We start from the raw sequence: 12,547 nt of genomic DNA, 5'->3' as shown, positions 1-12,547 counted from the left end.
CTTTTATAAGTGTATGTTTTTTTTATAAATATAAAATGTTTAAAGTTTAAATTTCAAAATATACTTTTTAGGGTAATGTTATAGAGACTATCTATTTAAATCATATTTTGCAAATCATATGACGTGGACGTTGATGATTGAATTATTACATTTTTTTTAATAAATGATATTATCTAAATTAAGGGTGTGGGAGAATGAGTTAAGCCTCATAATGAGCTAACAATAATGTAGTTCAAATTCGGCTTTGACAAAAATCAAACATATAGACCTCTCACTTACAAGTGAAGAGAAAAACCACTAGGCCGGTAGTACTGAGTGGCATGGTTGAATTATTACTTTAGTGTTGACTAACGTGTTTATTTTCTATTGGTAACACATCATACGATTTATAAATTTAGCTTCCATCACGTAACTCTATTTTTAAAATGCTAATACACCTCTCATTAAGTACGGTTAAATTATTGATTATATTTCACAGGGATAAACACTGATACTTTCCTATTTCATCAGTTTTGCCCGTGAAAGTGCAGTTTTTATTCTTAATGCAAAGTTATATTTTAACAGAAGCTTAAGCCGTGTGGTGTCGTAATCCTGTCATGAGCTATGCAGTTTCGTGAAAAACGATCGATATTAACCCCGAGAAGTGTAGAAGTGCAGTAACTTATAATTGTTACTACAGTGAGCACGTATGATAGGAGAAAGAGGGTGGCCTGCTGGCTGGTGGTCCTGTATATATCGGCGGTGACATGGATTGATCAGTCGTGGACCCAACTCGTTTGGAAAAGCAGTTAACCACGTTGCCTTTGCTCACCAATTCAACCACCCCTCGCTTTCCATTCCTCTTCATCTTCATATGCTAACTGACAAAAAATATTATGACATAAAGTCCTACGTGGGGGAAAATCTTAAGGTTACACCACTTGACGAGAGGGCTGATCCGATCAGAATTATTTTTTTTCATGTAAATTTTCATCGATAAGCTTATCTATATGAATTTTGATAATATCAACTTTATAAGTATACCGATAATCAATAGCACATTGGATGATAGAACATGTCGCGTGATCACATCCTGATCAGATGGTTGGTTTGGCGATCCAATAAGATGGTGTCATGTCGTTTGTCACTTGTTACTTGAATTTTCGTTGGCAAACATATTGAGATAATATATACAATTACATATATAAACACGTCAATAATTGATAAAATATTGAACGGTCAGACATGTCACTTAATTAGAAGAATTGCTAAAATGTTTCACCTCCATATATAGCGAGCTATAGCTGACCCCTTCCCGCTATACTCAATTATTTACTAGAATATCCCATCTATATATATATATGTGTGTGTGTGTATTATTGAGTCACTCTCACTGTCATCACTAGCTCTCCCAAACACTCTCTCTTCCTCTCTCCCATGGTTGCCTTCTCCTCCTTATCATCACCATGTCCTTCTCCCATTTCTCCCTCCCAAGGTTACTACCAATTCCCAATATTAATTACGTACTCCTTCCAGAACTAATTAATTAAATTATGTATAATTGCTTAAGTGTGCATGGGTGTGCTGACATGCAACAGGTGGACCCGAGTTCTCCGGCGCCAGAACTCCCAGATCGACGACGCCGACAACAACAACAACTCCAACAACATTGAAGACATCATCAACGCCCCAATTATCAGCAACTCTGTCGAATGCTACGCCTGCACTCAGGTGGGGGTCCCGGCCTTCCATTCCACCAGCTGCGACGGCGCCCACCAGCCCCAGTGGGAGGCCTCCGCCGGCTCTTCCCTGATTCCCATCCAATCCCGCTCCAACCTTAAAAAAGGAATCTCCCGCCACCGCCCAGCCGGTCCCTTCGGCCCCGTCCTCGACCCCCGCAGTAAGCGCGTCCAGCGCTGGAACCGCGCGTTCCTCCTCGCACGTGGGATGGCGCTGGCCGTCGACCCGCTCTTCTTCTACGCCCTCTCTATCGGAAGAAGCGGAACCCCCTGCCTCTACATGGACGGAGGGCTGGCAGCAATTGTCACCGTGCTCCGCACGAGCGTGGACGCCGTGCACCTGTGCCACCTGTGGCTGCAGTTCCGGCTGGCGTACGTGTCGAGGGAGTCGCTGGTGGTCGGCTGCGGAAAGCTCGTGTGGGACCCACGTGCGATCTCCTACCACTACCTTCGATCTCTCAAAGGTTTCTGGTTCGACGCCTTCGTCATTCTCCCCGTTCCCCAGGTGAGTTCACAGGCTGGAGAAATGTTTCATTGAGATCGGAACACGAATGTGGTACATCAAGTGTTTTTATATAAATTATGAAAAAATTTAATATTTAAGTTATTAATTTTTTAACATACATATTTTACCAATTGTATAATGACACGTGATATACCATCATATTCCGATTACATTAAAAAATCTCTCCCCCCGGCCTTTGATAGTCTTCATTCATCTCTTTTGTTTAATTACAAAATTGCCCATGAATGCCTTCCCCTGCCTCTGTCTCCACGTGAAAAAGCTTGACTAGGAACACGTGCTCTCATCTTATATCAAGGTTTTTCCCGCTTCAGATTCATATAATTATCCGAATTTTAAGAAACTAGCCTTTTTTTTTTTAATCTTTCTAGCTAACGGTCAAAGTATTATATGATAACGATATATTTTAGGAAGTAATATTAAGGAGATTAACTTTTTAAATTAAATTTTATGAATTATATAATATGATTATTTGATGATTGAATTATTATTTAAGTATTAATGAACGTACTCATATTAGTAACACACTATATAATTTACAAATTTAATCTAAAAATGTAGTCTACTTAGCGTTCCTAGACATAAGCAATAAGTTATATAATAATTTAAGAATAATACTTGGCTATTCAAAGATGAGTAGGAACTACTACTCAAAATTCTTAGTATTTTAATCACAGAGCTTTGTATTTATGATCAGAACCATTCATACTATAAATCACACTGTAAAGATTATCTCCGCAAAAATTAAATTAAAACTAAGGTCGTTTAGTCAATCTATTGTATCAAATACACAGGCGGTTCGTAATGCTTTTACCAATACCGTTCATTTGGTTTTAAACAGTTTGATGACTAAACGACCATATTTTTAATTTATTTTTTACAAATGAGATCTTTATAGAGTGATTTATAATATGAATGGTTCTGATTATACACCCGAAGTTTTATAAATGGACAACAAACAATTTTGAGAAATTTTGAATATGAATTCTTACTCATCTTTGAGTAGCCAAGTATTGTTCATAATTTAATTGGAGGTGGGTTGTTTGCCCTCCCATTTTCATACTCTCCCCATGCCCTCCTGTTTGTGTGGTCACGGTTAAGCCACGTCAACATTTTATATTCCTATTATTTTTTTATTATTTCTATAAAAAAATTAATACAAAATGTTAACGTAGCTTAACCGTGACTACACATCACAGGAAAACATGAAGAAAGTATGGAAATGAAAGGGCAGACAATCCAACTCCAATTTAATTAGCCCCTAATAAAATCTGTTTGTGAGAAACTACAACTTTTGGACCAAAATGCAGATTTTTGGCTGAGAAAACAGTCTTCTGCCTCTTTTGTTTTTGCAGGCAGTATTTTGGCTGGTTCTTCCAAAATTGATCAAAGAAGAGAAGGTTAAGGTGATAATGACCATTCTCCTCTTAATTTTTTTGTTCCAATTCCTCCCAAAAGTCTACCACAGCATCTCCTTGATGAGAAGAATGCAAAAGGTCACAGGCTACGTATTTGGCACCATTTGGTGGGGTTTTGGCCTCAACCTCATTGCCTACTTCATAGCTTCTCACGTACGTAAGATCATCAAATTACACGCTTTAAAATTCAAAATCTGTATTAGGTATAGTTCTTGATGCTTAATTAAATTTTTTTTTTTTTTTTTTTTTTTTTTTTTTTTTGTTGTGGTTTTAGGTTGCCGGGGGATGCTGGTATGTGCTCGCGATTCAGCGCGTAGCTTCGTGCCTAAGGCAGCATTGTGACCAAAATGTCAAATGTAATCTCTCTCTGTCTTGCTCGGACGAAGTTTGCTACCAGTTTTTGTTACCGGCCGCCACGATTGGAAACCCTTGTGGAGGGAACACGACAACAAGCGTGATGAGAAAGCCACCACTGTGCTTGGATGTAAATGGCACGTTCAACTATGGAATCTATCAGTGGGCTCTTCCTGTCATATCTAGCAACTCCCTTGCTATTAAGATTCTCTATCCCATATTCTGGGGCTTGATGACTCTCGGGTACGTTGTTGAGCAAGTAATCTTCACGATTAACTAGTAAAAATGAGAATAATAGACAATTTATAAAATTAATTGTATGATCTATTGCAGCACATTTGGGAATGATCTTGAACCTACAAGTCACTGGTTAGAAGTGATTTTCAGCATATGCATTGTGCTTAGTGGCTTGCTGCTCTTCACTTTGTTGATTGGAAACATTCAGGTGACTTTTTCACATACATAAGAATGTACATTTTGCTTTTGGGTTTCGAGTTTTTTTTCTTTCTTTTTTCGGCCAAATGGTCTGACTATGAGTAGACTTGAGCGTAGCCAAATTAGATAGGGCAGTGTGCCCTCGTAGTTTAAATTTGATTAGAATATCTGCTTGAATAAAAATGGAAACAATGGATCTGACCATGCGTACCTTACAATACTTGATGCAGGTATTTCTCCATGCTGTTATGGCAAAGAAAAGGAAGATGCAGTTGAGGTGCAGAGACATGGAATGGTGGATGAAGCGGAGGCAGTTGCCGTCTGGATTGAGACGAAGAGTACGCCATTACGAAAGGCATAGATGGGTGACAATGGGGGGAGAAGATGAGATGGATTTGATCAAAGACTTGCCGGAAGGGCTCCGAAGGGAGATTAAGCGCCATTTATGCTTAGACCTCATAAAAAAGGTTCCCCTGTTCCACAACTTGGATGATCTTATTCTTGACAACATGTGTGATAGGGTTAGGCCTCTGGTCTTCTCCAAAGATGAAAAGGTAACAAATTGATCATCTGCAAAGTGATTTAATTACTATATGATCACATGATTTACATCCCAATTAATTTAAACAGATAATTAGAGAAGGAGATCCTGTGCCGAAGATGCTATTTATCGTACGAGGGCGCATTAAGCGGACCCAAGGCCTAAGCAAAGGCATGGTGGGAACCAATGTGCTCGAACCGGGAGGGTTTTTTGGCGATGAGCTGCTCTCCTGGTGCCTTCGCCGGCCATTCTTGGACCGCCTTCCAGCCTCATCCGCAACATTCACCTGCATTGAATCAACAGAAGCATTTGGCCTCAATGCAGTCGATCTGAGATACATGACGGATCACTTCCGCTACAAATTTGCCAACGAAAGGCTTAAGCGAACGGCGAGATACTACTCTTCAAATTGGAGAACATGGGCAGCGGTGAATATACAATTCGCTTGGCGCCGGTACAGGTTGAGGACTAATCGAGGTCCCGTGATTCCTGTGAATCCAAATGGAAGCTCTGAGAGGAAGCTGTTGCAGTATGCTGCAATGTTCTTGTCACTTAGGCCACATGATCACCTTGAGTAATAGCACTCTATTAGTGCTCAATAAAATCTTGTTTGTGTGGAAAATATAACTATTTGGACCACATCTTCAGATCATGTTATTAACACATCAATCAAAGAAATGGTCTGAAAATGTAGTTAAATGTAACATTAGTGTATGTAGAAACATTGTTCTATGATAATATCCTCTTCGTTACTGTTACTTTCAAGAGAAACAAGATATTCTAAACTATTTCAATGTATGAGGAGAGATTTTGAACTCGAGTGTAAGTAGGTAGACACACTATCATCGATAACTAATCTAACACACGGCAATATTAGCTCTACAAATAAAGGGCATTGTCTAAATCACACATTAATCTCATCTAAATTAGTATTAAATCTTCATTAAGGCTAATTGGTATGGACAATCATATATGTAGTCGAATTATGTATAAAAGAATACCCACGATATTTCTACATGTTAAAAAAGCATCTCTATGTTTTATTTTTCTCTTTTAAAAAGATGACCAGTTAGTTGCTTTATCACGACAGTCAATCTTTTAGGGAGTCGGAAAGACTCACAGAGGCATTTCAGCATCCTCTTGCCACATCTGTGATTCACTAGCGTCAAGAATCGAATCTAGGATGTGCAGTGTGAAATACGGACCTAAAATTCGTCCTCTACTACTAAGCTACCCCATGATGGTTGCGTTTCTATGTGAATTACTTCAATTCTTCACATCTTTACACATCCTCTTACATATGACATGACGAAAAAAATTTTAAATCTAACGCGAAGAAAATTTAAATGAGTCACATGAAGCACAGTACCCGTTGGGCTTCTTAGGCAGGAAGGAACCATCCACTTATCTACAATACTGGATCTTGTGATTACAACTAAAGCGACACCGCCATCGTCCTTTTTCTGCTCCGTTCAGGCCTCACTAGTGTCGCTTGACGTTTGTACGACGTGATGTCGTTTACCTTAGCGATAAGTAAACCATTGCATCTTGCATGTCGTTTACTAGACAATAGACGTTGTCATGTTGTCGGAGGCGAGTACAGAGAGTAACGTCACAGCTTACATATCGCATCACGTATGTTGTTTAGCTGTTTTGGGGGTCGAGGTAAAAAACGACACATGCAACTTCCCTCTTTCTTCTCCAGAAAACAACACAGTTTACTCTTGATTTTATTTTCAATTTATAGTCAAATTATCCAAACAAAAAGAAAAGACTTTACAGTGAAATTGCTTATTTCTAATGAAATTTTTGGATGCTTTACTGCAGTAGTGGCAGAAAGCAATAACGACTATACATCCTGGTGCAGGTTCGGATTCTCATCATCTTTCTCCTTCATTGCGACAATTTACTTTAGAGGTTCTTCTGAATTTGTTTACCACTTTTAATTATTTAATTTACCAGTATATTTTTCATCTTCCAGTTTGAAGTGTTTTATTTGCTGCCGACCCATAATAGATGAGTTTCCCTAATAACTTAAGAGTTTATGGTATGCTTAATGTGACTTTTCTAGACATATATTGATGAATGAATATATCTATATTGCGAGTCGATGCAAATTTGCAAGTTTTAGAACTATAACAATTGCTATAACTTCAGTAGGGAAAATCTATCCTTGATTCCAACTACACAACGAAGTATTTTCAAATGTACTAAGTTTGTGTACATTTGAAGATGCTTGGTCTTACATTTAAAGCTAGATTATTCTAATTGAAAATCTTTTAATTGCGGTCACATACAAAAATTTCTCTATTTCCCCTGAGACACAAGATTGTGTTGGATCTCTATTGAACTGTATATCACAACTTATTTGAATAGTGATATAAGATTTGCATGTGTTCTCACAATTGTTTTTTTCCAGGGTTTTTTTCACGATCGGTCATGTAATCTCTTATTAGGGTTGATTAGCTCAGCCAATCCCAACGGTCTTAATTAAAAAAGCTTCCTTCTGTCCCAAGGCAGAAAATTACCCTAAGTTCTCGCCCAATTTTGCTCCCTATTTTTTATTTGTTGCCACAACAATTTTGGTCCAAATTTGGGGTTGAGATTGTTGTGCTCTCCAAATTTGGCTTAGCTTCCCAACCCTAATCAGCTTTCTCTTTTCTTCTCTCTCTCTCTCTCAACCAACGAAAAATGGAGGTCACATTCGTCATGACCTCCCGGCCACCCTAACCTTCCACATATTTTTTTTCTTTTTCCAAAGCTCATTCTAGGGTTCTTCCCCAAACCGCTTCAATTTGGGGGTTTTTACGTTTTTTGCCCTAGAATTTGCTTCAACACATCAAGTTCCCTTCACCCAATTCATCATAAACTTCATGTTCAGCTCTGCAGGTACATTTTCTTTCTCAGAAATGCTATATGCACGATATTTTTATATCACATTTTGCTGATAAGGGAGGTTGTCCCCATGACTGACATGTATTAGAGAAGTGGTGAATAAATGTGACGCGAATAACGTGTGTGTGTTTAAGCATGAATGTAATTTTTCAAATATTTATGATTGTTAATTTTGTTTAGTTGTTGTTGATGAATGGTGTTTTCTTGGGTTAGGTACCATAATATTCACAATTATATTTTCCAAAAGATGGGGTTGAAGTTTTCAAGGCAAGTGCCCGCTGGGAAGTTTGAAAGCTTAACCCTACAACACAAACTGATCAATTGTCTGAGTAAAAGCCTTTACATCCGTAACTTGGTGTCGAAGCAACGGAGGCGAATGCTTGTCGCTGGTTATGATCTCGACATGACTTACATAACGGATCGCATTTTGGCAATGTCATTCCCTTCAGAACGAATGCGGGCAATGTATCGTAATCCTCTTTGGCAGGTCAAGTCTGTGCTTGATATGAGACATCAAGATCATTACAAGGTACTGCAGCTCCTTAATCCAATTAGTTCCTTCTTAAATTATTTCTCTAACTTTGATTATATATACTTTTTTTTTTTTTTTTTTTTTGTTAATAGGGTGGTATTTTTTCAGATCTATAACCTTTGCATCGAAGAAAGTTATGACCCGTCTCATTTTCATGGTCGTGTGGAGAGGTTTCCTTTTGATGACAATCATGTTCCACATCTAGAAATGATCAAGCTCTTCTGTGAAAGTGTTGATTCATGGTTATCACAGGATCCGAAAAACATTGCCGTTATACACTGCATGGTAGGTAGGCATAAATAGCGAGCTAGCTGTACATAGTAATTTCTTAAGCAAACATTGCTGTTTGCTTAATTATCCGAACCCAAATATAAAACATTGATTAAGCTAAATTTACACCATTGAGGATGTATTATAACGTTCGTGTCTTTTGATCGCTGCTATTTTGATGCAGGCAGGCAAAGGTCGAACGGGTTTAATGGTATGTGCTTACCTAGTCTACTGTGGGATGCCAGCAGAGGAAGCTCTTCTGTTGTATGCTCAAAGGCGGACCATCAACAATGAAGGAGTAAGTCATATTACGTCTAATACAAAAGATTCCAAAAGAATGTTAGTATATCATAATCTGTATGAACAAAAAATTGAGCTTATGTATTGCTTTCAATTTCCAATCTAAGTCATTTGAAAACTCTTCTAAGAAGGGCATAAAACAGCTTACACTAACAAACACGTTGTCATTGGTATCTGATCGAAACAGGTCTCAATACCAAGTCAACGCCGTTATGTAGGATACTGGTCGAACTGTCTCTCTTTTCCTCGCGGAGTTGAAGATGCACCACCCGATGTGAACTTGCCTCAGCAATGTAGCAGAGAATTGAGGAGAATCCGATTTTATGACACGGTTAACATTGAGAAAATCTTTTTTGTGGTGTCGGAGTTGCAAGAGGTTTGCCTTTTTTGCACATTCTGATAATCTAGAACACTGATCAATTACCATATCCTTATGTCAACTAATAAGAATTTCTTGAACCTTGTGTTAACAGATTTCCGGCCAGGTTTATCGTCCGTCACTCGAAGTTTCTAGGAGTTCCTGCAAACAAATCCAGAAAGGATGTCAGAGGACGAGTAGTCCACGATACTATCTCTCATTCATTGAAGGCGATGAGGAAGATAAGAAATCAGAATCGGATGAGCCTCATGTTGTAGTCCAAATGGATACAGAAAGCTCGGCACTTTACCAGAAGGCCTGTCTTGAATATTACTTCGATAAGCCTGTGCAGGTAACTGGAGATGTGCGAGTCATTTTCTATCAAAAAATGTATGGAAGTCGCCTCTTCTATGCTTGCTTCAACACGGCTTTCATCAGGAACAGCTTGCTACAGGTCTTGACCTACTTTCTCTTTCCAGCACTTTATCAACGGTCCACTGAAAATGCTTCTTTACAAAGCACTTATGGGCACGATGAAAATTTTAGGCCTTGTTTGGGATTACTTCTAGAGAGGTCAAAAGCATTTCCAAACAACCAGAAGGGCATTTAGTGATGTATGGCAGATAAAGTTTAGGAGTGCTTACGGGTTACGGAAGCACATGTAGTACTTCCTCGGAAGTGCTATCAAATTTATTTTCAGGAAGTATTTGGATTTTTCTTAAAATTTTTGCTGAAAGTGATTATGGGTCAATTTTGCGTATTTGAGCATTAATGCTTCCAAACGCTTTCACAACTCATAAACACCTAACTTTTTCTGCTAAACATCGTCAAGGATATGATTATAGCGATTCTAACAGCACTTCCAAACAGGCTCTCCCACAGTTAAAAATTTGATTCACGTTGATGTGTTGGTGTTTTGAATGGTTGCAGCTCACTGTTCGGGATTTGGATAAAGTTGGAAAAAAAGGGAGATCGGTATGCGGCCCTGCCTTCTGCTTAGAGCTACTATTTGGTCCTATCAATGCAAGACCCTCATTCATAACTCCATCGGATCATCATGAATTGCTGTAAAATCTTAACCTGGAATTGTTCAAGGAGATTAAACGGGCGGTTTATGACGCCTATTGATCAAATGAATTTCGCCTCTGTAATTTTGTCGACACAAACTGATCGACATGATAAACCCTGCAGTTTTGCAACTTTAACAGTATATGTATACAAAATCAAGTTCCTCCTGCATCCTTGCCATCTAATTTTTCACCGGCAGAAAGCAGTTGCGATTTGAAAGAGCGAGTTTTGTATCATAGTACGATCCAGAGCCTTTTGCAGATGTTGATGTATTATTTACCTTGAAATTTTGATGATTCATTGCGATTCCTTTGTAATATGTATCCCACCTCCCCGAAGACCTATATATAATGCACTTGCTGATTACGACCGTTAGAGAAGTATCGCTCGAGTCTTCACATCATCGAGTTTTTCCTCGAGGAATGCCCTGCGGTTTACATCCCAAGATGGATCCAAACCACGATTATAGTGGTGCACTACTTCGACCACCATGGCCTCCATGCACTCCAAATAGGTTTTACCAAATGGGCGGATGACCACGCCCTCGAGCATGTTGAATGTTCGTAATGCAAATGGCAAACCCTATCTCGTATGCATTCCCTTGGAAGCCTTGGATCTTAACTTTGTTCAAGTGATCATGTGCGAATCCAGAAAGATCCCTTATCTCTCGTCGATTGTAACGAATCAGTTCGAACCTGGGTCCATGTACCTGCAACTGCGTCAAGGGGATCTCTTCAAGTCAAAATTTCAGGGGTGCCTTTAATATATTGGGGGTCTCACAGCGATCAAGTCCAATCGAGGTGTAAAATTGAGAGAATGCAGAACGCGCGTAAGATCAATGTCTACATGCATACGTGTTCCGAAGCAAAAGAAATCCAAGTCCAAGTCAGTTTCTAAATGTTGGTACGCTCTGGGGTACTACCTGCAAATGATATGAACATATAAAGGTTAAAGATTATGCAAATATTAGTTGTCATGCTTTTTGATGAATTTTTTTTTTAAGTTGAAAATATGCATGATTGTTTTCTGTTACGGAACCGGATCTTCTCCGGACCCAATAAAATTCAGTCTGCTGAGCAAGGGATCCGAATCGGTAAAATTTGATCCAACGGCTACAAACATGGGTCCTCTAAAGTTATAATAATTGTAGCCGTTGAATTAAATTCAACGGATCGGATCCCTTGCTCAACATGCTTAGTATATTTAGGTCCGTAGGGGATCCACTTCCTTCTATTACTGAGATAAAACACCATTTTTTTTTATTAAAAGGATCTACTTCTTTTTTTGTCGGAATTAAAGAATACTTAATATTTTATCTACTTTATATGTACATTAAGAGAACTCTCATTCTCGGTTAGTAGTATGATATTTCAATTTTGTACTTTTTATTTTTCGGAAAACTTTCAATTTTGTGCTTTTAACCATAAATAAGTTGAATAATAAAAAACCACTACGAGGTGGCTCAATGGTTGATGATGAATTTTAGATCCATATTTCATGCAACACGTCTTGGTTCGATTTATAGGGCTAGTGAATCGCACAATGATGGTAAAAAATAAGCTGAAATGACTGTGTGAGTCTTCTCGGCCTTTAAAAAAATAGACTACTGTGACGAAGGGACATATTTAGGATTTAAAGCTTGGGTGGACTGAACTTTCAAGACAACTATCAATATCAATATCAAAGTATAAAAATTTACTTCCTTGCTAAGAGAAAACTATGAAAACCGAGAACTTGTGATTTACTTAATGACTTTTATCCTCCATTATTTCAAATTAAGTTTATTCCTTAACTTTAACATAAGGTTTGTGTGGAGAAAATTTGAATGTTGTGAAATGTAGAAAAATAAAACGCTGAAGTCTAACACAAGTGTTATTCCTATTTCAGAGAACTTTAACAAAAATCTTTTAGTACTGTTTATTTCAACGAAAAATTACATTTTTACACTAAAAATTCAATTCTGGTACTATTCACTTTATCTTTTATTTTGTCCTTATCGTTAAAACTCAAAGTTTTCAAGCCATTTTCATTAATTTTCCTATTTTATTTACCATATCTATATCAGATCTTATCTTTAATAGATATGGGATCCACACGTTTGTGGTTGTACCTCTATTAGAAATGTGATACAAATA

At 38.1% G+C, this 12,547-nt stretch overlaps 2 protein-coding genes and 1 long non-coding RNA gene across 3 annotated transcripts; 2 read left to right on the top strand and 1 right to left on the bottom strand.

The window, feature by feature from the left end:
• The first annotated feature begins 1,296 nt into the window (after window positions 1-1,296).
• On the top strand, window positions 1,297-5,747 carry LOC137740912 (cyclic nucleotide-gated ion channel 2). The gene is made up of 7 exons (XM_068480717.2): window positions 1,297-1,474; window positions 1,578-2,223; window positions 3,597-3,812; window positions 3,934-4,256; window positions 4,347-4,458; window positions 4,679-5,002; window positions 5,079-5,747. Exons 1-7 carry the CDS (start codon window positions 1,446-1,448, stop codon window positions 5,565-5,567), a joined length of 2,139 nt encoding a protein of 712 aa, XP_068336818.2. The 5' UTR covers window positions 1,297-1,445; the 3' UTR covers window positions 5,568-5,747.
• LOC148694052 (uncharacterized) lies at window positions 4,587-4,782 on the bottom strand. The gene is made up of 2 exons (XR_015966973.1): window positions 4,670-4,782; window positions 4,587-4,616 (listed from the first exon to the last, which is right to left on the bottom strand). It is a non-coding gene; the product is annotated as an uncharacterized LOC148694052 (long non-coding RNA).
• Window positions 5,748-7,405: 1,658 nt separating the features above from the next.
• Window positions 7,406-10,735, top strand: LOC137738662 (phosphatidylinositol 3,4,5-trisphosphate 3-phosphatase and protein-tyrosine-phosphatase PTEN1). The gene is made up of 7 exons (XM_068478136.2): window positions 7,406-7,878; window positions 8,098-8,413; window positions 8,525-8,701; window positions 8,871-8,984; window positions 9,174-9,362; window positions 9,460-9,798; window positions 10,275-10,735. Exons 2-7 carry the CDS (start codon window positions 8,132-8,134, stop codon window positions 10,413-10,415), a joined length of 1,242 nt encoding a protein of 413 aa, XP_068334237.2. The 5' UTR covers window positions 7,406-7,878; window positions 8,098-8,131; the 3' UTR covers window positions 10,416-10,735.
• The last annotated feature ends 1,812 nt before the right edge of the window (window positions 10,736-12,547 follow it).

This window comes from Pyrus communis, chromosome 9 (genome assembly GCF_041283825.1).
Source record: "Pyrus communis isolate YQ-2024b chromosome 9, ASM4128382v1, whole genome shotgun sequence".
In the NCBI taxonomy this organism is placed as follows: domain Eukaryota; kingdom Viridiplantae; phylum Streptophyta; class Magnoliopsida; order Rosales; family Rosaceae; genus Pyrus; species Pyrus communis.
The sequence above is the reverse complement of the archived record's forward strand: the minus strand, read 5'-3'. Positions and strand labels throughout refer to the sequence as shown.

Excerpts from the sequence above, each read along its gene's own strand:
- LOC137740912 (XM_068480717.2), top strand. The coding sequence starts at position 1,446 with ATGTCCTTCTCCCATTTCTCCCTCCCAAG. Across the intron at positions 3,813-3,933 it reads CCTACTTCATAGCTTCTCAC|GTTGCCGGGGGATGCTGGTA; the intron begins GTACGTAAGATC and ends TTGTGGTTTTAG. Across the intron at positions 4,257-4,346 it reads TGGGGCTTGATGACTCTCGG|CACATTTGGGAATGATCTTG; the intron begins GTACGTTGTTGA and ends GATCTATTGCAG.
- LOC137738662 (XM_068478136.2), top strand. The coding sequence starts at position 8,132 with ATGGGGTTGAAGTTTTCAAGGCAAGTGCCCGCTGGGAAGTTTGAAAGC. Across the intron at positions 8,985-9,173 it reads GGACCATCAACAATGAAGGA|GTCTCAATACCAAGTCAACG; the intron begins GTAAGTCATATT and ends TGATCGAAACAG. Across the intron at positions 9,799-10,274 it reads TCAGGAACAGCTTGCTACAG|CTCACTGTTCGGGATTTGGA; the intron begins GTCTTGACCTAC and ends GAATGGTTGCAG.